The sequence below is a fragment of the Neofelis nebulosa genome, chromosome 5 (assembly GCF_028018385.1).
Source record: "Neofelis nebulosa isolate mNeoNeb1 chromosome 5, mNeoNeb1.pri, whole genome shotgun sequence".
Taxonomy (NCBI): domain Eukaryota; kingdom Metazoa; phylum Chordata; class Mammalia; order Carnivora; family Felidae; genus Neofelis; species Neofelis nebulosa.
Window position 1 is genome coordinate 156,823,202 of NC_080786.1, and position 20,109 is coordinate 156,843,310.

The following is a 20,109-nucleotide window of genomic DNA, read 5'->3' on the forward strand; positions in this document are numbered from 1 at the left end:
AGCACAAGAAAGGAACGAATGTGTTCCCTCAAGTGACTGTAGGGGTGATGTAGACGGCACTTCCTCTCACACGCAGGCTGTCTGTGACAGATGGGGTGTATCCTTCTCTGCTCTGTGCCAGTGGCCAAGGCGCAGCTGAGAAGGACCCGCATAGAGAGGGCACTCTGGCACACAGCCGTGTACATCATTTAAAGGATTTCGACCAGTGCATGGGCTCTTGTCCGTGAGGCCCTTTTCATGGTATCTTATGTGAAAAACCAGACTTTTGAGTTTATAGCCCAACAGCCCACAACAATATAAGGAGAGGTTTTTTCTACCGAGTATATGCGCTGAATGCATTGTAATATACCACTTCCTGATACCAAGATCATGATATTCCAGAAACAGCAGTGTGCACATCAATGACTCTTCTGGCTTTCTTTATTCAAAAATAAAACAGGCAAAAAAAAAAAAAAAAAAAAAGAACTAAAATGTCCAATGTCACCTGAAATAGCAGGTTCACCAAAGCTTTAAAGGTAAACTTGCATTTTAGGGTATTAATTACAATTACTAAAGAGAGAATGAATTGTTTTTCAAACCATGTGTCTCAGGAAAATGCTGACTGGTGGGGCAGGTGATCATTTCACCCCCCCTTTGTACGAGGGAGCCCACAGGTCTCAGAAAGTCTCCTGAGCAGCAGGGGCCGCTCTAAGGCGGCCCTCTTTTAGGTACAGGACATGGGCCTTTCCGGAAGGATGGACTGTTCCACGGGCACCGTGGCAAGGTCACCCAGCCACCCACAGGAACTTCTGCTTCCAGGAGGAAGTTGTGTGGATACATATGCATTCACGTCCCTCTTGAGTCACTCACGGTCTACCGTCTGGGACACATGGCACGCGGTGATGGTTCCAGAATACAAAGTGGGGACCTGGGGGCGGGGGAGGGACACACGCGCGCCCCTACATGTCACGCTCCAGGGCGCGGAGGTCCTCCAGGAGCTCCTGGGCCACGGTCTGCAGGTGGGGGTTACGGCTCTTGGCCATGGCCAGGATGCGCTGCAGGGGCAGGGAGCTCCGGAACTCGGAGGCAGACTTGGAGAAGACTTCCGGCTCCAGGACCACAGACTGGACGAGCCGCAGCGCGTGAAGGCACACCTCCGCGTCGGGGTCTGGGGAGAGAGGGAGCGCTTCCGGTTAGAGGGACCCTCTCCAGGACGCGCGGCGACACCTACCCCTCAAGGGCTCTTGGTCTTTCTGAGGGCCAAATCCGACCACTTGGAAACTGCACACTCACCGGGAAAGTGTCCCTGCTGGACGTAAAAGCTTAGCTCACAAGAGCAACACAACTAACTCAATCACCATCCATTCTAGTAACATCCATCTTCAAATATTATTCGCAGTCAGATCATTTTAAGATGCCGAACTAAAAATGTGAGGGCCTTTCGTGTTGTCTGCTAGAATTCTGTCCACTTCTAGGATAGTTTTGAAAGGTGTTACTTCAGGGGCACCTGGGTGGCTCAGTCCATCAAGCGTCGGCCTCTTGATTTCACCTCAGGTCATGAGCTCGTGGTTTGTCTGGCTCCGCGCTGACAGTGAGGATCCTGCTTGGGATTCTCTCTCTCCCTCTCCCTCTCCCTCTCTATCCTTCCCTCTCTCAAAAAGAAGTAAATAAGACATTGAATGAATGAATGAATGAATGAATGAAAGGTATTGTTTCATTTGCCCTCCCCGTGCATCAAATCCCTCAGTGGCCACATACGGACGCTGAATCTCTTCAGGGCCACTGAGTTTCCAAAGTCCACTGTTTCCACTGTTCCCCCAAGGAATCCGCTCAGGAACTGCCTCTGGAGTTGCAGAAGCCGGTACCCTGCACGTGTGGTGGCACCACCAAAAAGAGCCCAACACACGGCTACGACCTTAACCAGGTTGGATGCAGCTCTCCTCCTACTTCTCCCTACTGGGAAGCGTTAATATGCATCGAGTCACTTCTTGCTGGTTTGTTGGGGTTTTTTTTTTGTATTTATTTTATTTTTGAGAGAGAGAGAGGGAGACACAGAGTCCGAAGCAGGCTCCGGGCTCCGAGCCACCAGCACAGAGCCCAACATGGGGCTTGAACCCACAAACTGTGAGACCATGACCTGAGCTGAAGTCAGACGCCCACCCGACTGAGCCCCACAGGCGCCCCTGCCATCGATTCACTTCTTGATTGAATATTGTAATCGGAACCTCTTTCCTAGCGCTATACTTAAACCTTTCAAGAAGTGAATGGATTGAAAGAGTGGACTCAATCAGTCCTCAGTGGGAAGTGCCACACACCAGAGCTGCCCAGAGGCTTTTGCTGTTGACCCAGGGCCCCCAGGGCCCCCAGGGCATGGCGACAGCTGCCGTGCTGTACCCAGGAGGGAAGGCAACACGGCCTGGGTGCCGGCCGTTACAGCGCTCCTACTCTGGGGGAGGGGAGAGCAACTCTTCCTCGTACCAGACCCGCCAGAAACCCGGGGAAGAGCGTGGCTGCCACAGGGAAGCGTGTGTAGGGATCACCGGGAAGGCCCCACCACCCAGACACGGATGGACAGAAACCGAACCGAATGGACAGAGAACCTCGTCCTCCAGCGCCAGTCCGGCAAACACCGGTGGCCAAGGCGAGCGGTCTACAGCCGGGGGAGGAGACCCCTGCGAACACCGATGCAAAGGGAAGGCCGAGAGCTAAGGGTGCAAAGAGGACACTGAGGAAGACACACGGGGAGCTCAGCCCTCACCCTCAGCACAAGGAGAAGAGAGGAACCTGAAGCCAGCAGTACACGGGAGGCGAGCACAGCGACGACAAAACCCACACCCCTCTCACCCCCACGGACGTCCCAGCACAATGAGAGGCCACGTCTGCAAGCCGACGCCATGACCGTAGAGCCGCAGAGCCCGGCACGCCAGGCCACGCCACCCAAATGCAGCCCTGGGAACCATTTCTGTGCAGGCCGGGAGCGAAGAGTGATGTGTCCATTTTGAAGAGTTACATTAAAAAGAGAAAGAGACCGAGAAGAATATGCAGCAGAAACCACATGTGGCCCTAAAGCTAAAGATATTTACCATCCAACCCATTATACGAAACGTTTGCTCTCCTGCCCTGATACGACGTCCAACATCCAATCAGAAATGACAGAGACCAAGCAAGGGAAACCAAACACCCACAGTGGCGAGAAAGTAGTCAACAGCACCAGACTCACAGATGAGCCGGATGCAGCAACAGCTAGAAAAGGAACTGGAAATGAATAGGATTAATACACGGGAAAACACTGCTGTATGGGTCCTACGGCACGCCTGAAGCAGTGCTGTCCTATTTAAAGATTAATTAAAGATTGTACGGAAACCCTAGGGCAAATCATAAAAAGTTTTTACCGTACAAATGATAAGCCAACGGTGCAGATAAATGGGCTATTAAATAATCCAACAGCAAACAAAAAAAGAAGAGAGAAACAGCTAGAGACACATTTGCATTCCTTTCTGGACACAGTAAATGAAACCAGCAGAGACACACTGATCGGAAGGCAGAGGACGCACAGAACAGCAAGGTCCTGCTATACACTGTCCACAAGACACCCCAGAAAAATAGAAGGACAAAGGTTAAACATGAACAGAAATATTTAAAATACGCCACATAAACACCGATTAAAAGAGGGCTACAGAGCCTATGTTCTTACCAGACACAGTAGACCTCAGAACAAGAAATGTTACCAGGACTGAGGAGTGACACTGCATAATTGTAAAGAGGTCAACGCCTCAGGAAGACAGAACAGTCTCAATTACGTACGTACCTAATAACAGAGCTTCAAAAAACACAAAGCAAACTACGATAGAACTCTAAGGGCAAATCAATTCACAGTTAGAGTTGAAAACTTTCATGTCCTTATTTCCATTATTGATTTTAAAAGAGGAGGAAAGGAAGTCAGTAAAAACACAGAACCTCCGAACAACCCAAACTAATTGAGTTTAACAAGGTCAGCATACAAAGATCGACTGTATCCACATATCAGTAACAATAAACTGGAAACTAAATTTTTAAAAAGACTATCATTTACAAGAGCACCAAAACATAAAACATTTAGGTCTATAAATCTTACAAAATATGTGCAATATTTGTATGCTAAAAACCATAAGACATTGATGTAAAAAAAAAAGACAACCTAAGTAAATTTGAGAGATAGAAGACTTAATATAGTTTTGATGTCAGTCTCCCCACTGATCTACACCATGTAATCCCAAAAACCCAGTAGGCTTGTTTGTTGAAATTAACAAACTTATTTGAGAAAGAGAATGAACTAAGACAGCCAAAACAATTTCAAAAAAGAAAAACACTGAAAGATTCAGACCACTCAATTTCAGGACTTACAGTTATCAAGACAGTGTGATACTGATAAAGGGATAGTCACAGAGATAAATGGTATAGGGTTAGAGAATCCAGGAACAGACCACAGTTTTGTAAAATCTCAAAAAACATATTAATGCATTTTAATAATAATAATAAAAAAATAATAGCCTTTTCAGGGTGCCTGGCCGGCTCAGTCGGTAGAGCGTGCGACTCTTGACCTTGGGGTCGTGAGATCAAGCCCCACGTTGGGCTAGAGCTTAATGATTAAAAAAAAAAAAAAAGAAAAAAAGAAAAAAAGATTCATCAGAGAACTCATGGCTGCCTTAATGTTGATGTTTCATTAAAGACTAAAAACAACCTACCTTGACAGACAGCCAGACCTTCAAGGTCCAGTACACTCTCCTTGCAGCAAACAGAAATTCCTCAGAAACTTATCTCTAGCCTTGCCACTCCCTCCACAAAAAGTATATAACCAGTCATTTCTCACGATCCCAAGTGCAGGGCTTTCAGCTCATAGATCCTGTCTCCCTGCTTTAATAAAACCACCTTTTTGGTTTTATTAATTAATTAATTAATTTTAAAAAAAATAGCCTTTTCTGGGGCACCTGGGTGGCTCAGTCGGTTAAGAGTCCGACTTTAGCTCAGGTCAGACTCTTGTGGTTTGTGAGTTCGAGCCCCGCGCCGGGATCTGTGCTGACAGCTCGGAGCCTGGAGCCCGCTTCAGATTCTGTGTCTCCCTCTCTCTCTGCCCCTCCCCTGCTCTCTCTCTCTCAAAATAAATAATAAAAAAATATTAAAAAAAGAAAGAAACCACCGAGGCCAGAATAAAGTGACACATTTTCCACATGTTGAAAGAAAAGAGTCATCAACCCAGAATCCTATACCCAGTGAAAATGTCCTTCAGAAATGAAGAGGAGTTCGAGACATTCTCAGACGAAGGAAAATCAAGAGACTCTGTCGCCAGCAGACCCTACTGTGACGGCCTGGCTGCGCCACACAAACACGTGCACAGGAACGTTCACTGCAGCATTACTCAGCTTACTCAGTAACAGCCGGTCAAGAGTGTGGCTCAGCTGTTCCCTGGTGGCGCTGCCTCGCCATCCGTTTCATTGGGTTAAATGGCCCGAAGGGACCTTGAACTGACGGCAGCCTCTCATGCATGCAGGTGCCCTAGACAGCAGCCCACAGAGTCACAAGCAAATGTAAGTCCCTGATTTGATTTCTCCCACAGCCCTGCGGTCAACGGCCCCCTGCCCCACCGCCACCCCCACCCCCTCGCACCTTCCCCTTACGGGCCCCTTAGGTAAGAGCCCCACTCTTCTGGTTTCAACTGACCAGTCCAGCCTCAGCCCAGGGATCCCAAAGCCCCCCAGCCGCAGACCCTCATTAAGGCCCCAGGTCCTGCCTCTCTCTGTCTGCACTCTGCCTCGACTTCCCTGTGGGGCCCCCTCAAGGTGTCCTCCAGGACCTCTTTTTCAGTTTCTCTTGTGGGCTACTGTTAGACCACAGCTCACCATCCAGCAGCCTGTGCTCCACTTAGTGAGTGTTACTTTGACAATTCACAACACAGCCCCAAAGTAGAAACAGCCCAAATGTCCATCAAGTGGTCAATGGATAAACAAAATGTGGTATATCTACGCAGTGGAACGTTATCTGGCAAGGAGAAGGAATAAAGTATTGATACATGGCACAAAACGGGTGATCCCTGAAAACATGCTAAATGAAAGAAGCCAGACACAAAAGGGTACAAGTTATAAAGTTCCAATTTTATGAATGGCTTAGAGGAAGGCAAATCCATAGATACAGGAAGCAGATTAGCAGCCCCCAGGGGCTGGGTGGGGAGAAGGGGGGGGGGGTGGCTGCTAATGGGCATGGTGGTTTCCACGAGTGGTGACGAAAATATTCTAAAATTACATAGGTGGCAGTCATGTTTGCACAACTCTGTGAATATATTAACAACTACTGAGTTGTACACTATACACAGTTGAATTTCATGGCTGATGAGTTACATCTGTTTTTAGAAAAAGGAGATTAGTGGGAAAACTGGCAAAATTCTAATTAGAGCCGAAGATGAGGTTCTGATCTCACAGTGCACCAATGTGAACGTCCTCCACGTGAATGTGGTCTATGGTTACGTAAGGTGTTAACATTAGGGGAAGCAGGGTGAGTATCACTGAATTGTTTTGCTCCCACGGGTGATACACCATTTCTCTGGTTGGCTTTCTACATTTTTTTCTTTCTTTGTTCCATCTCAGATGTACAATTTCTGCAACTTTTCTGAAAATCTGAAAGAGTGAACTGAAGAGAAAATAGCTCAAGGAAGTTCTCGGAATGGGAAAGAATGACAAAAGAAATTCTGTCATAAAAATAAGGGTACATACAAGAAACTCTGCCTCTCCTGTTGAGCTCTCCCAATCACGTTTGCTGGTTGAGGCAGGAATTATTTCAGTGTCGGATGTGGTTCTCAATGTAAACAGAGGGAATCCTTCAGACAATTTGAGAACAAATGGGGGAAGATAAAGGATGGAGGGACGTAAAACTTGCGCTTCACCTGAACTGGAAAGAAGCTGCACAAGGAGACAGGGACTGGTTGTTGTGCATCACGTGAAGCTACACAAATGAACGCAGTTTTCTTGGACGGTGTTGTCAAAATGAAGGTAAAGTTTACACAGCAAACGGCACCAATTTTACACACGCAGCTCAAGGAGTTTGGGCAAATGTATACACCCGTATAAACCCCAATCCTAAGGGGATGCGGAACACTTCCCTCCCCACAAAGCTCCCGCACAGCCCCCGCCTTGCGGCCCACCCCCGCCCTCGCGCAAGTGACGCTCTGGTTCCCGTCAACAGAGATCCGTTTGCCTGTTCTTGAAAGTCATGTACATGAGACCACACTTCTTTTTTTTTTTTTTAATTTTTTTTTTTTTTAACGTTTATTTATTTTTGAGACAGAGAGAGACAGAGCATGAACAGGGGAGGGGCAGAGAGAGAGGGAGACACAGAATCTGAAACAGGCTCCAGGCTCTGAGCTGGCAGCACAGAGCCCGACGCGGGGCTCGAACTCACGGACCGTGAGATCATGACCTGAGCCGAAGTCGGACGCCCAACCGACTGAGCCACCCAGGCGCCCCGAGACCACACTTTTTTTAAAGCACTATTTCATCATTAAAGCTCAGGCAGCTCCAAACAAATAAAATAACATGCTGCTCGGTTTTTTCCTCCATTTTTATCAAGTCAGTCCCCTCTTGAGATTCTGGGGCTATTTTCTTCTCACAACGTCCTACTAATAAGCACTTGGATGGACAGGAAATCGCTGCACCATACCGTGTTTTCCCCCAAACAACAGACGTCTTTCTTTGTAATTGTTTTTACATCAGGGAGTGGGGAGGATGTGGGGGAGAGAAGAAAGCCAGGAGAGTCACCGGCAATTATAAACCAGCAACGCAACTTCCCTGGGTGACATCCTCCGCAGCTCGGAGCTCTCACGTCACTGGTATCTGTCACAAATGTCTCCGATGAGCATGCAGCTCATGCGCTCACATCTGTCCCCGGCAGCAGCATCTGGAAGGAGCCACACGGTAGCCAGGCTTATTAAGTGACAGCATCACATCCGTGCTGCCCGCCGAAGCCACCGGCTCTGTGAGGGGCGCCGTCGCGGGGAGCGCCACCCACGCTGGGCCTGACACCGGCTCCGCTGAGCCGGAGCACTGACTGCTGGCCAAAGACTCAGTGGCAGGCCACACTCTTGCCTGTTACCACCTACAGGGATTTGGGGGAAGATCCGAACTGGCACGTTAGGATGCAACCATATTTCAACAACATGATAAGGAATCTCTACACTGCGTTTCTTTGAACACAAGTAGAAGTGAAATGTCTTACCCTAGAGCTGGTAGGTGCTGACCCAGGTTCCTTAGAGGGAAGCCCCTGACAGGCACACCCTCCCTCCACAGGAAGGAAGGTCTGCGAACTCCCCTTGCCCCCCTTCCTACTCACCGTCCCTCCCCATTCTCCACACACACTCATCATCACCATCAAGTTCGCTCTATGGGTCCCGAGCTGGGTGCCCCAGGACACTAGTTCCCCAGACGGCGACGGGTGTTTCCATCTACCCCACACCCACCCCACTGAGCAGGGGAAGGAAGGAGGGGGCAAAACAGTACTCTGGGAATTAAGCCATAGCAAATTAAGGACTAGAGGACTACACCTATGCCAGGACTGTGCGGACAGTCTCGTATACTCGATGCTGTCCCGCTGCACTTGGGGGAGCTCACCTTTCAACTAACGTCTTGTCTCCCTATGTGACACGTGTTTGAAGACTTCTGCGGGGAGCCATCTGCAAGGACGCATCCCTGACACATCCCTAACTCCACATGCCCCCAACATCCCGTCACAGGCCCTGACTCCGAGGGCCACACACCTCACACACAGGCACTCGAACAGACACAGACGAAACTCACCAGACCCAGCCCGATGGATTTCCTGACAGCCCAAGCGGCTCCCTGAAGTACAGCTCACACACACACTCCCATGCACTCCCACACACCCATGCACACACGCTCCAACACACGCTCGTGCGTGCACACACACGCACTTACACCCGTGCACACGTACTCTCAACACACACTCCAACACACGTTCGTGCTCACACACACTCAATACGCTCACACATACGTTCAGAGGGTCTTCCTGTTCTCAGTCATACTTGAAATTAAAACAAACACATTTGTCTTTCTTTAATTACCTGGTAATTGCACGTATTTTTTTAAAAATTCATATACTGAACGTATAAACAAAAATCGGAGATGGGCCGGCAGTTACCTCCACGACAGGGCCGTAGCAGCATATGGGGGGACACGTGTGATTCAGATCCACTCACCACCATTGTCTCAGCAAAACTGTCTTTCTCCCTCTTTTTTTTTTAAGTTTATTTATTTATTTTGAGAGAGAGAGTGAGCACGAAGGGGAGAGAAGCAGAGAGAGAGAGAGAGAGAGAGAGAGAGAGAGAGAGAGAATATCCCGAGCAGGCTCCACGATGTCAGCACAGAGCCAAAGGTGGGGCCCGATGAGGGGCTTGAACTCATGAACTGTGAGATCATGATCTGAGCCTTGGAGTCACCTAGGTGGCCCTTAGCAAAACTATTTAAACAAAGCCTTGCTGGGCCATTGTCTTCTCATCTATGAACCGAGGGCTTAAATCATCCACAGCATTAGCGTAAAGACCAAAGGAGGAGGCGTATGAAAGCAGCTATCACAACGCCTGGCATGTAGCTGGTGTCCCGTACGTAGCAAGTCCCACGTACACGGAACTAACTCACCCTACTCCCACACTTGCCACAAGGGCCTTCGGTGTCCTTCCAACAGAGCAGGACACGCCGGCCCCAGGGCTCTTGCACCACCGATCCCTCTGGCTGCAGGGCGCTTTCCCGGAGATCCTAAGGGCCTTTGTGTGGAAGTCAACTGTTCAGGAGCCTTCCGCAACCACCTTAAAATTAAGGTAAAAAACAAACACGGCCCTCCTATCCCCTTCGCCAGCCCTCCTTTTCTCAATAGCATTGTAAACATCACAAAACACACAGTATGTTTCGTTTATTTACTTTCTCTGTGGTCTCTCTTCACTCACCAGTTCCACAAAGGCAAGGATTTGGCCCTGACTCACTGTGGCATCCTGGTAACTAGAACGGTGCCCGGCACACCGCAGGGGTGGGCGCGGGATAAAGGTTTTCCGGGTGGATTAAGGAATTACATAATTAGAAGAATGCACCGCTACCAGAAGTAAATCCAAAATGAAACACTCAGGACCTCTATGCAGAAAGCACCACTCACTATTAAGGGAGGGAAAGATCCCTTACGTAGTAACAAGGTAAGTGACCTACTGAAGCATCAACACTGTGAAGACGGCCGTGCAATTTCAACCAAACCAAAAGCTTTTGCAGCTTCCTCTGTGAAACGTGACAGGCAGATCTAAAACCATGGGGCAGGAAGGCCATTTCTGAAGAAGAATAAGGGAGGAGGCAATGTCTGTGCTGGCTATCAAGACTGACCAATCTTGACAAGAAACCACACGAGACCGCAGAACGACAGAGAGACAGGGAATGGAGGGGAGGGCCCGGGACACATGCGGAATGCTGGCAAGGGAACAAAGGCTGCTCTGAAGAGCCACGGGATGGGGTCAGGGGACATCCATACGGGAAAACGATTAAACTGGATCCCCAGGACATAGCATACGCCCAAATCAGGGAGATGGTGCGACGAAATGTGAAGGGCAAAAAGAGAAGGCTTCCAGGAGATGACCCGGCACAGTACGTTCATGACCCTGAGATAGGCAAATCCTCCCTTAACAAGAAGCAAAAAGCATCCAGACTCCATTCAAGCTGAGACCTTCTGGTTCATCAAAACACACCACCAAGGGAAATAACGTAAGACACAGAGCCGTAAAAAATATCTGCAACTTTTACAAAAGCAACAAAGATCCTGTTTCTGGAATGTAAAAGTTAGTAAGACAACAGACAACCCAACAGTAAAACAGGCAAGAGACTGGAATAGGACCTGACAAAGACAATATCCAAAAGGCCAAGTCAAAGTGGCCGAAGTGAAGGAGGCCGACAGCAGCAGGTGCTCGTGAGAATGGAAAGTACCCGAACGCTCCCGTGCCGTTGATAAAACTTGCACTTGGGACGGTGGCCCAGGACAGACTACTGGAGTTGAAGACATGCACTCCCACGATCCAAACTTCCATTTCTAAGAGACACCTGACAGGAAGGTGTTTACCGGAAGACATGCACAAGAAGTCTTGGAACAAAAACCAGAGAGGATCCAAACAGTAACTGGAAAGATTCATGTAATGGAATACTATTCAGCAGTGGTTCTCAACTGAGAACCCCCCAGGGAACGTTCCAAACATCTGTGGTTATCACAACGGGAGGCCGGTGGGGGTGGGGCGGGGTGGGGAGGGTGCTCCTGTCACCTAACGGGTAGAGGCCAGGATGTCGCTCAACATCCCAGTGCGCGTCACGGCCCCCACAACACCGAGCTGTCCTGCCCCGGTGGCCACAGTGCTGCGAACCCCGTGGCACGGCAGCGAGCACGTCCACAGAGACGCTCAGCAGCATGAGAACCTCACGAACAAGCTGTGGATACAAAAGCGCACGTGGAGGCACGACTGCAAAGGGGATGCGAGAAGCGATCAGGAGGGGCACGGCATTTCTGGGGTGCTGACAACTTCCCATTTCTCAGCCCGGGTTCTGGCAACAGCGCCCCGCCTGTGCAACGCTTCCCTCTGTCACTTTCATCTTGTGCACTTCTCTCTGAACACACTGCACTCGCTGAACTGATTTTGAAATCAAAGGAAATTAAGAAAGAAAGGAAAGAGGAAAAGAGGAGGAAAGGAAATGAAAAGAAAGGAAAGGAAAGAGGAAGAAAAGGGAGAAGGCAGAGAGGAGGACAGAGAAAAAGAAATAACAATCTGCCCAAATCATACCAGCCATCTCCGGGCCAATGTAACTCCCGCGGTCCCCCTGACCTGACAACCCGGCACCCAGCTCAGTCCTCGGGGCCTCCCACCGCATCCATATCTTTCCACCCTGGGTCCCCTGCTTGGCCAGGGGCCCCAATGCCTGGCTCAGCTTCCAACTCAGCCACTTGAGGCCTGGGTGGCACCAAAAATGAGCTCACAGGGCTGGTGAGGCGAATTCATGGGTTGAACGCGTGGGACATCCTCAGGAAGAGCCCCGGCCCTGAGCAGGCGCTCAGAAAGGGGGGCTAAGAGCATCGCCTCATCAATTATGGTTGTCCTGTCTCAATGCAGTTATGTCTTGTCTTCTGGGATGGTCAATTTTATGTGTCAACTCCACTGGCCCCGGAGATGCTCCCGCTGGTGAAACACTATTTCTGGGTGCACCTGTGAGGGCTTCTCTGAGAAGGGCAGCCCTGGGATCTCCAGACTGAGCATAGAAGCCTCTCACAGTGTGGGTGCACATCATCCACACCCCAAGGGCCTGAGGGGAACAAAGACAAGAAGGAAGGGCGACTTCATACTGCTTGTGCCGGGGCGGGGGGAAGGGTCGGCTTCTCCTGCCCTCAGGCACCGGCACTCCTAGCCCTCGGGCTTTTGGACAATTCAGTCCAAAACGCTGGCTTTCCTGGTCCTCTGGCTTGCAGAGCACAGATGATGGGGGCTTCTTGGCCTCTAAAAGTAGGTGAGCCAATTCCTAAAATACATCTCCTCATTGATAGAAAGATAAGAAAGGAGGGAAGGAAGGAAGAAGGGAGGGAGGGAGGAAGAGAAAGAAAAGAAAAGAAAAGAAAAGAAAAGAAAAGAAAAGAAAAGAAAAGAGAAAAAGAGAAAGAAAGAAAGAAAGAAAGAAAAGAAAGAAAGAAAGAAAGAAAGAAAGAAAGAAAGAAAGAAAGAAAGAAAGAAAGAAAGAAAGAAAAAGAAAGAATGAATCCTATTGGTTCTGTATCTCTAGGGAACCCTGATATACCTTCCCTGCAAATTTCCTGTTCTCGAATACAGGGTATGAGGCGGTAACCCCCGCAGACCCAGATCCAGGGCTGTGCACGCTCCCGGACGCTCCTGCCTGGACAGACTGACTGATACTGCACGTGAGGACCAGCTGAGTGGGGTGTGAAGCTTGCTACATCACAGTTTATGCCCCACTGTATACAAAGCGCATCTAGCCTTCCAGGCAGGCAGGAGAGCGGCTCCATATCCTGCAGCAGGGGCCTCTGTCCATTAGACTCAAGTCTCACCTTGGAAAGATTCTGAAAATAAATAACACCCAACATGCCTTCAAAATAAGCTACACATCACAGCAGCAGCTTATCGGCCAAGAAAGGAAGTATTTGCTTGGCTTTCCTTTGTTACTTGTGGTTCTTTTTTCTTTAGGTTGAAGAAATTGGTGCCTTGGGCATTAACCCACAATGTACAAATATCTCTAAAGCCACCAGTGTCCTCAATGAAAATCTAAGAAGTAGGAATTCAAATGATACTCTGTACATCATTCATTCTAAGTGACAAGTGAGCATTTCAGAGAATGTCTGGTTTCTGTCATGTTCTCTATGAATCTTTTCAGCTGTTCACTGCATTGTTTCCTCAGGGACGACTGTTCTTGCCCCTACAATGACATCTGACTATTTCAGGTTATCCTCTAGCCCTTGCGTATAAATTTAAGTGTTTCTTACGCCACAAAAGATTCTCTAAAATTACTTCTTTGTGGGAGAGGAAAAATTCATTAGATCAAAAGAATCCCATTAAAATAAAACCAAAATCCACCTTCACAAATCAACCGAACCTGACTGTCTAGTTTTCTAACCCAGAGGCAGTTACTGAGCCGTAAGCATGAAGCCAGGTCGGACTCACGGTGTTTAATATGGCCACAGGAGCCTCGTGATAAAACAGCAGTTTGGGCATATTTAGCATTTCGATATAAAAACTGGGAGCAAATACTTGCCTGGGTGACATCTAATCCTGGCCAAGCGTCTTGTCACCCTTCTACCGAACTGTCCCTCGGCCAGCTGCAGCACTCTTTTGCCACCGGGTGCCACTAGGGGAGGAGTTCCAGAGAATCCAACACCTTACCCTATCTTCTCTCAAAAAGCTGATGAAAGATGAAACCAACACGAAAAGGCAACGTGCCTGGGAAACACAGTAATAACCTTGACACGCACGCATGGGAAAAGGGAGGGCAAGCAGGCTTCAGCATGTATGGAGTCAGCTCTGAAGACAGAGACTGAGAAAACCCATCAAGGGGACTACAAAAGGTTGACCACAGAATCCTGTTAAACTACAAGAACAGTTAAAGTATAATTTTACTTTTAACTTCTCTTGACAAGAACCAAAATCTACCACATGGAACAAAACCAAACAGAAGCAATCGGGTCTCTCCATGAACGGTTGGCAAAGGCAGAAGAGGGTCTGTGTCCCTGCTCTTCAGCCTGGAGGGTCCGGCCAGATGGCCAATGTGGGAACTGGAAACAGCCTGGGGGTCTCCTGGCCACTTCCGGTGGTGAGAGGAACCCTTCCATCAGAGTTCTGGACTTGCCATCAAAGCAGTCAGCAGTGAGGACTGCATCGTCGTTCCAACGACACCACCACTATCCAGAACGTTTTGGGGGCCAGTCTGAGCCACACCCAAACATCGGTGTCACCACCTTCGATTCAGACCCCGGGTCCCCAGGCATAATGCTGAGTGTGCACTTGGTCGTGCCACACTGAACCAACAGCTTATTATGAGCGTCGCCCATGCGCTGCTGACAAAGGGAGGGACCTAGTGGCTGGGCTTCAGCCCCCCAACACACCTAGCACCCACACAGCTGGACCCCTGGCCTCCCCAGCCTACCAGCTCACCCACCGCAGCTTGGTAGCCCGGGAGCACACGGCACAGCCCTTGCTTCATCCGGCAACGCCGTCTTCGCTGGGCTCAAGGACACCGCATCCTCCTGGTTTTCCCCCCACCCTGTCTCGCTTCTTTGTGCACCCTCCTCCCCTTCCTCCCGCACTGAAGATGGCCAGGCCCAGAGACAGCCGTGAAGGCCTTGGGCGGTGCTCTGAGCAGGGGCAGCCCCCGGTCATTCCGGCTCTCCTGACATCCTCCCGCCCTCCCCAGCCACACCGGCCTTTTCCTCTCCAGAGCTCTCATCGCCCTGGGCTGGGGGCCACCTGCTGCCCGGCCTCCGCCTGTGATGCTCTGCCCTCACACCTCTGCACAGCCTGCCCTTCACTTCACTCGGGCCTCACTCAAATACCTGAAGAGCAGGTATCACCCTCTGGCCCCTCACGCCGCCCCGCCGTTATTTGTATCCTATGACGTCCGCCGTTCCACGCACCGGCAAGTCTGTCCACCTGCACAGAAGTTCCATGGGGGAAGCGCTCGGTCTTGTTCACTTCTGAACCCCCAGTTCCCGGGACAGGGCTCAGAGCTCGGTGAGCACCTGCAATAAACAAGCCGGTGCCGCAGGCCACAGGGTGCCCTGCCCGTGACACCAGCCAACTCGGGGGCGGGTGAAGCCTCCCAGCTCAGCAGCACGGAATGCAGAGGGGGTGCCGAGCGCCAACAACATACTTCGTGGGAGACAAAAGAAATACAACCGCTAGTCTCGACTCTCTTACCCAGAGATTTTTTTCCGAATCAAAATAGTTCCGGGCCACTAACAAGCAAGAGACCGGAAAGTGCAGATGTGACTCCACTTACCATACCTGCCGCGGACACTACGGAAGGGGTGATCACACTTGGGGACGGGGCGTCTGGACAGGCTCTCTAGACCACGGCTCCAAGGGGATTCTGAAGGTGTGGGAACACAACGTGTCTAACTATCGGGTGGCTAGGAGATGGATCAGTATAACTCCAGGGAGCAGGCTGCTTTATTTACTCTAAGTTTGCCTTTCCAAAGCCCGAAGAGAGATTATAGCTCCGACCCTTATGAACGAAAACGCCTGTAACGGCTGCGAGCGCCTTGGCGTCTTCCGTGGACTCATCTGTGTCTGAACTGCACTCCAGCAACAGACTCCTCACTTCTCCTTCCAAAATCACTCAACTTTTTCAAACCAACACTTTAGACAACAGATCACACACAGAAGAAAGTGGAAAAGGTGTCACTGAGCCCAACTAGGAATTTGCTCCTTTTCTAAAACACTCTTTGCACGGCAGATGGAGGAGCTCTGACACACGGGCAGAGCCTGAACCACAACCAGATCGGTCCCGCCTCGACACGTGTCAAAATACATTAAAACAAGCAGCTGTCAGTAGCCGTGACAGAAATAGCGCTGGCAAACACAGTTCTCAGAACAGCGTCATCATCCATTAAATGAAGGCGACGCGTAATTTCTACATGTCAGATTCGGCGCAGGGGGACCTGGTGCGGTCGGCCGGGCCCAGGAGGAATCACACAGGCTCAGGCACAGGGTCTGCGGTCAGGAGGCCAGGACGTGAACGGCAACTGTGGTACTTCTGAACGACAGGCCGCGGCAGGGGAGGCATTCACATCCTCTGAGCCTCGGTTTCCTCGTCAATAAACAAGACCACCCACCACCTGGAAGAGTCGTCAGGAAGCGCCGCAGGGAGCACCCGGAAGGATGTGTGCCAGGGAGGGTACTCGAACCAGAACCCTTCCTGGCTATCGCGCCCCCTTCAGCCGTGGGATTATCACTCGCCCGTGGCCTGACAGAACTCGGGCACCTTATCCGCAAGAGACTTCCAAGAATCACCTTTTGGTTTAGTCTTCTGGGAAGTTGAGCTTACGGGCAATACACTTGAGACGTGAGAGTTCCTGGCAGAAGACGTGTTTCTATTTACTGGGCCAGCACGACGTGGGGACAAGCGGTGGCAGGAATGTGCAGCTTTAAGTGACTCTGGAGGAGACGATGGCTGTGACCCCAGAGGAGAACGTAAAGCTACCAAATTTCCTCACTGTGATCTTCTTCTCTGGACTTCTGCCCTCACACAGAGACGAAAAAAAGACTGAAAGAAACACAAAAAAGCCAAAAGCAGCAGTGACCCATGGGACAGCATTGAGCACGTCCCCGGACTCCCAGAAGGAGAGGAGGCCAAGTCATAAAAATTGTGAAGAAACCACGGCCGAAAATATCCAAAGGCGAGGAAGCTATAAAGCACAGCCCCGGGCAGACAGAAGCACACGCGGCCCCTGAGAATCACGCGGCCACGAGCCAGTGATGTGGACACACTCAAGAGTGACGGGGGTGTGTCACAGAAAGGCCAGGTCCAAGGCCGCAGAGCAGCAGCGTGGACAGAAGGCCAGAGAACGTCCACCGGCCGCACCCCCGCACGCGGCCCGGACGACGACGGTGAGGGAACACTGCGCGAGCCGGAACCCAAGCCTGAGCTGCAGAGCTCCACGCCCGCGGACCTGTGCCTCAAAACGGTTCGAAGTCCTGCCGGCAGAAGGAGAGTGATCCCAGGTACAAACTCGGGTCTGACACACAGGAACAGAGAGAGGCAGAAACAGCAAATATATGGATATTTTTCCTCATACCTTTTCTTTTTTTTAATTTTTTTTAACATGTATTTATTTTTGAAGGAGAGAGAGACAGAGTGTGAGTGGGGAGAGGGGCAGAGGGCGAGGGAGACACAGAATCCGAAGGCTCCAGGCTCCGAGCTGTCAGCACAGAGCCCGACGTGGGGCTCGAACTCGTGAACCGTGAGATCGTGACCCGAGCTGAAGTCGGACGCTCAGCCGACTGAGCCACCCAGGCACCCCTCTTTTTTTTTTAATGTTTATTTTTTAGAGAGCAGGTGCATGAGTGGGGGAGGGGCAGAGAGAGGGGGGACAGAGGATCCGAAGCCAGCTCTGCACTGACAGCGGGGAGCCCGATGTGGGGCTCGGACTTATGAACTGTGAGATCATGACCTAAGCTAAAGGCGGCGCTCAGACAACTGAGCCACCGGGTGCCCCTTCCTCATACCTTTTCAACTTCTTTAAAAGGCAGCTGTTTAGGGGCACCCGGCTGGCTCCAATGGCGGAGCATGCAACTCTTGACCTCAGGGTCATGAGCTCAAGCCCCACACTGGGTGTAGAGATTACTTTAAAAAAAGTAAATCTTAAAATAAATTAAGTAAATAAATAAATAAAATAAAAGGTAGCTGTTAAAAGTAAAAATAATAAAAATGTTTCTGGAGTTTTCCACACATGTATGGCAACAATTAGAAAAGGATGGAAGGGGGAAGGAACAGCAGTGCTGTAGGCTTCTTACCCTACACCCGAGCAGCAGAGTAGGTTTTGAATGTGGACTATGATAAGTTAAGCTAATAAGCTAATGAGCCAATAATGGAGACAAAATGAAATCACAAAATAATACTAACTTAATCCAGAAGAAAGCGGACACTGAAGGTAAAGAAAGAACAAAGAAAATATAGAACAAGTAGAAAACAAACAACAGGATGACAGATTTAAATACTCAGTAATATTTAATTTTCAAAATACAAGGCCCAACAATACATGGTTTACAAGAGTAATAATGTAATAAATGATTAATAAATAATAAATTAATTAATGAAGTAAAACCTTGTTTAGAACCAGAGGCCAGCAGGAGCAGCTCTCAGCCCCACCGCCCCTGGTCCACTGCAGACCCAGCAAGGAGAGACTCCTGGGACAGGAGGAAGGAAGGTTTCTTCCTGACCCTGGCAACAGCCCAGCCAATGAGAGGTCATCACAGCCCAGCCAATGAGAGACAACCTTTCTTTCCCCTATAAAATAGCTTCCTCTGCTCTATTCTTCAGACGTGTCCATAGTGTTGCCCTAGGTGGTTGGTACTGGGCTGCAGTTCTCTGTTACTCCAGAATAAACCCATTTTTTTGCTGGTAAGATAACTGGCAGTTTTGGGGCACCTGGGTGGCTCGGTCAGTTAAGCGTCCGACTTGGGCTCAGGTCATGATCTCACGGTCCGTGAGTTCGAGCCCCACGTCGGGCTCTGTGCTGACGGCTTGGAGCCTGGAGCCTGCTTCGGATTCTGTGTCTCCCTCTCTCTCTGCCCTACCCTGTTCACGCTCTGTCTCTCTCTGTCTCAAAAATAAATAAAAATAAAAGCGCTTAAAAAAAAAAAAAAGATAACTGGCAGTTTTATTTTTAAGGTCAACACGTGGAAGTCACATTAAATATAAAGGGAGCGTAGGTTAAAAGGATGGAAATATGTTTTTTTTTTTATTAAAAAAAAATCTTAATGGTTATTTATTATTTTGAGAGAGACGGAGACAGAGACAGAAGTTGGTCGCTTAATCAACTAAACCACCCAGGCGCCCCTCAGGTGACCTCTTGATCCCTGGATAATTTGCAACGAAGAGAATGCTTATGAATCTTTACGTTCTGAATATACGTGAACGTATTATGAAATACGACATTATCATCTATGACTAACGTAGTGTGCCACTCCATGTTGAATACGAAGCGTTTCTGCCTTTGGGGGAACTGTGACGCCACCTGTTTATTTGCTTTGTGACGCCACCTTACTTTTTCATATGTTGTATATGGCACATGTTCTACTTTAGATTGGCTTATTTAATTTACAAATATTTGGAGATCTTCCAGATATATTTCTATTGAGCTCTAACTTAATGCTACTGTGGTCAGAGAACATACCATGCATAATTCCAACCCTGCTAAGTTTATTGAGACATATTTAAAATTTTTTTATGTTTTTTATTATTTATTTTTGACAGAGAGAGACAGAGCACGAGCAGGGGAGGGGCAGAGAGAGAGACACAGAATCCGAAGCAGGCTCCAGGCTCCGAGCTGTCAGCACAGAGCCCGACGTGGGGCTTGAACCCACACACTGTAGGATCAGGACCTGAGCCGAAGTCAGGCACTTAACCAACTGAGCCACCCAGGCGCCGCGAGATGTATTTTATAGCCCCAATTGTAGTGTGTCTTGTAAATGTTCCACACGCTCTGAAAAAGAATGCATGCCCCTCTGTTATTAGGTGGCATGCTGGTAAATGTTGCACTTTGAAGGTGGTTGATAATGTTGCTGAGGTCTTTATCCTTCCTGGTTTTCTGTCACCTCTTCTGTCAGTTATAAGGAGAGGGATGTTGAAATCTGTGACCACCTCCGTGGATTCAGTTTTCCATTCACGTCTGTCAGTTTTCACTTCACGTGTTTTGCAACTCTGCTGGTAGGTGCATACACGTTTAGGACTGTTACGTTTGCTTAAGGAATTGACTCTTTGAAGGTTACACAGTGTCCTTCCTTATCCCTGGTCATGATCCCTCCTCTGAATTCCACTTTGTAGAGGTCAGTATAGCCACTGCAGTTTCCTTCTG

At 49.4% G+C, this 20,109-nt stretch overlaps 1 protein-coding gene across 2 annotated transcripts in view; it reads right to left on the reverse strand.

The window, feature by feature from the left end:
• Window positions 1-402: 402 nt before the first annotated feature.
• HSF2BP (heat shock transcription factor 2 binding protein) overlaps window positions 403-20,109 on the reverse strand; it is a 94,140-nt gene continuing 74,433 nt past the window's right edge. For both annotated transcript variants that reach the window (XM_058732153.1, XM_058732152.1), the window contains exon 9: window positions 403-1,147. In XM_058732153.1, the coding sequence (XP_058588136.1) occupies window positions 939-1,147 (209 nt within the window). In that variant the 3' untranslated portion in view covers window positions 403-938. The remainder of the gene's footprint in view (window positions 1,148-20,109) is intronic.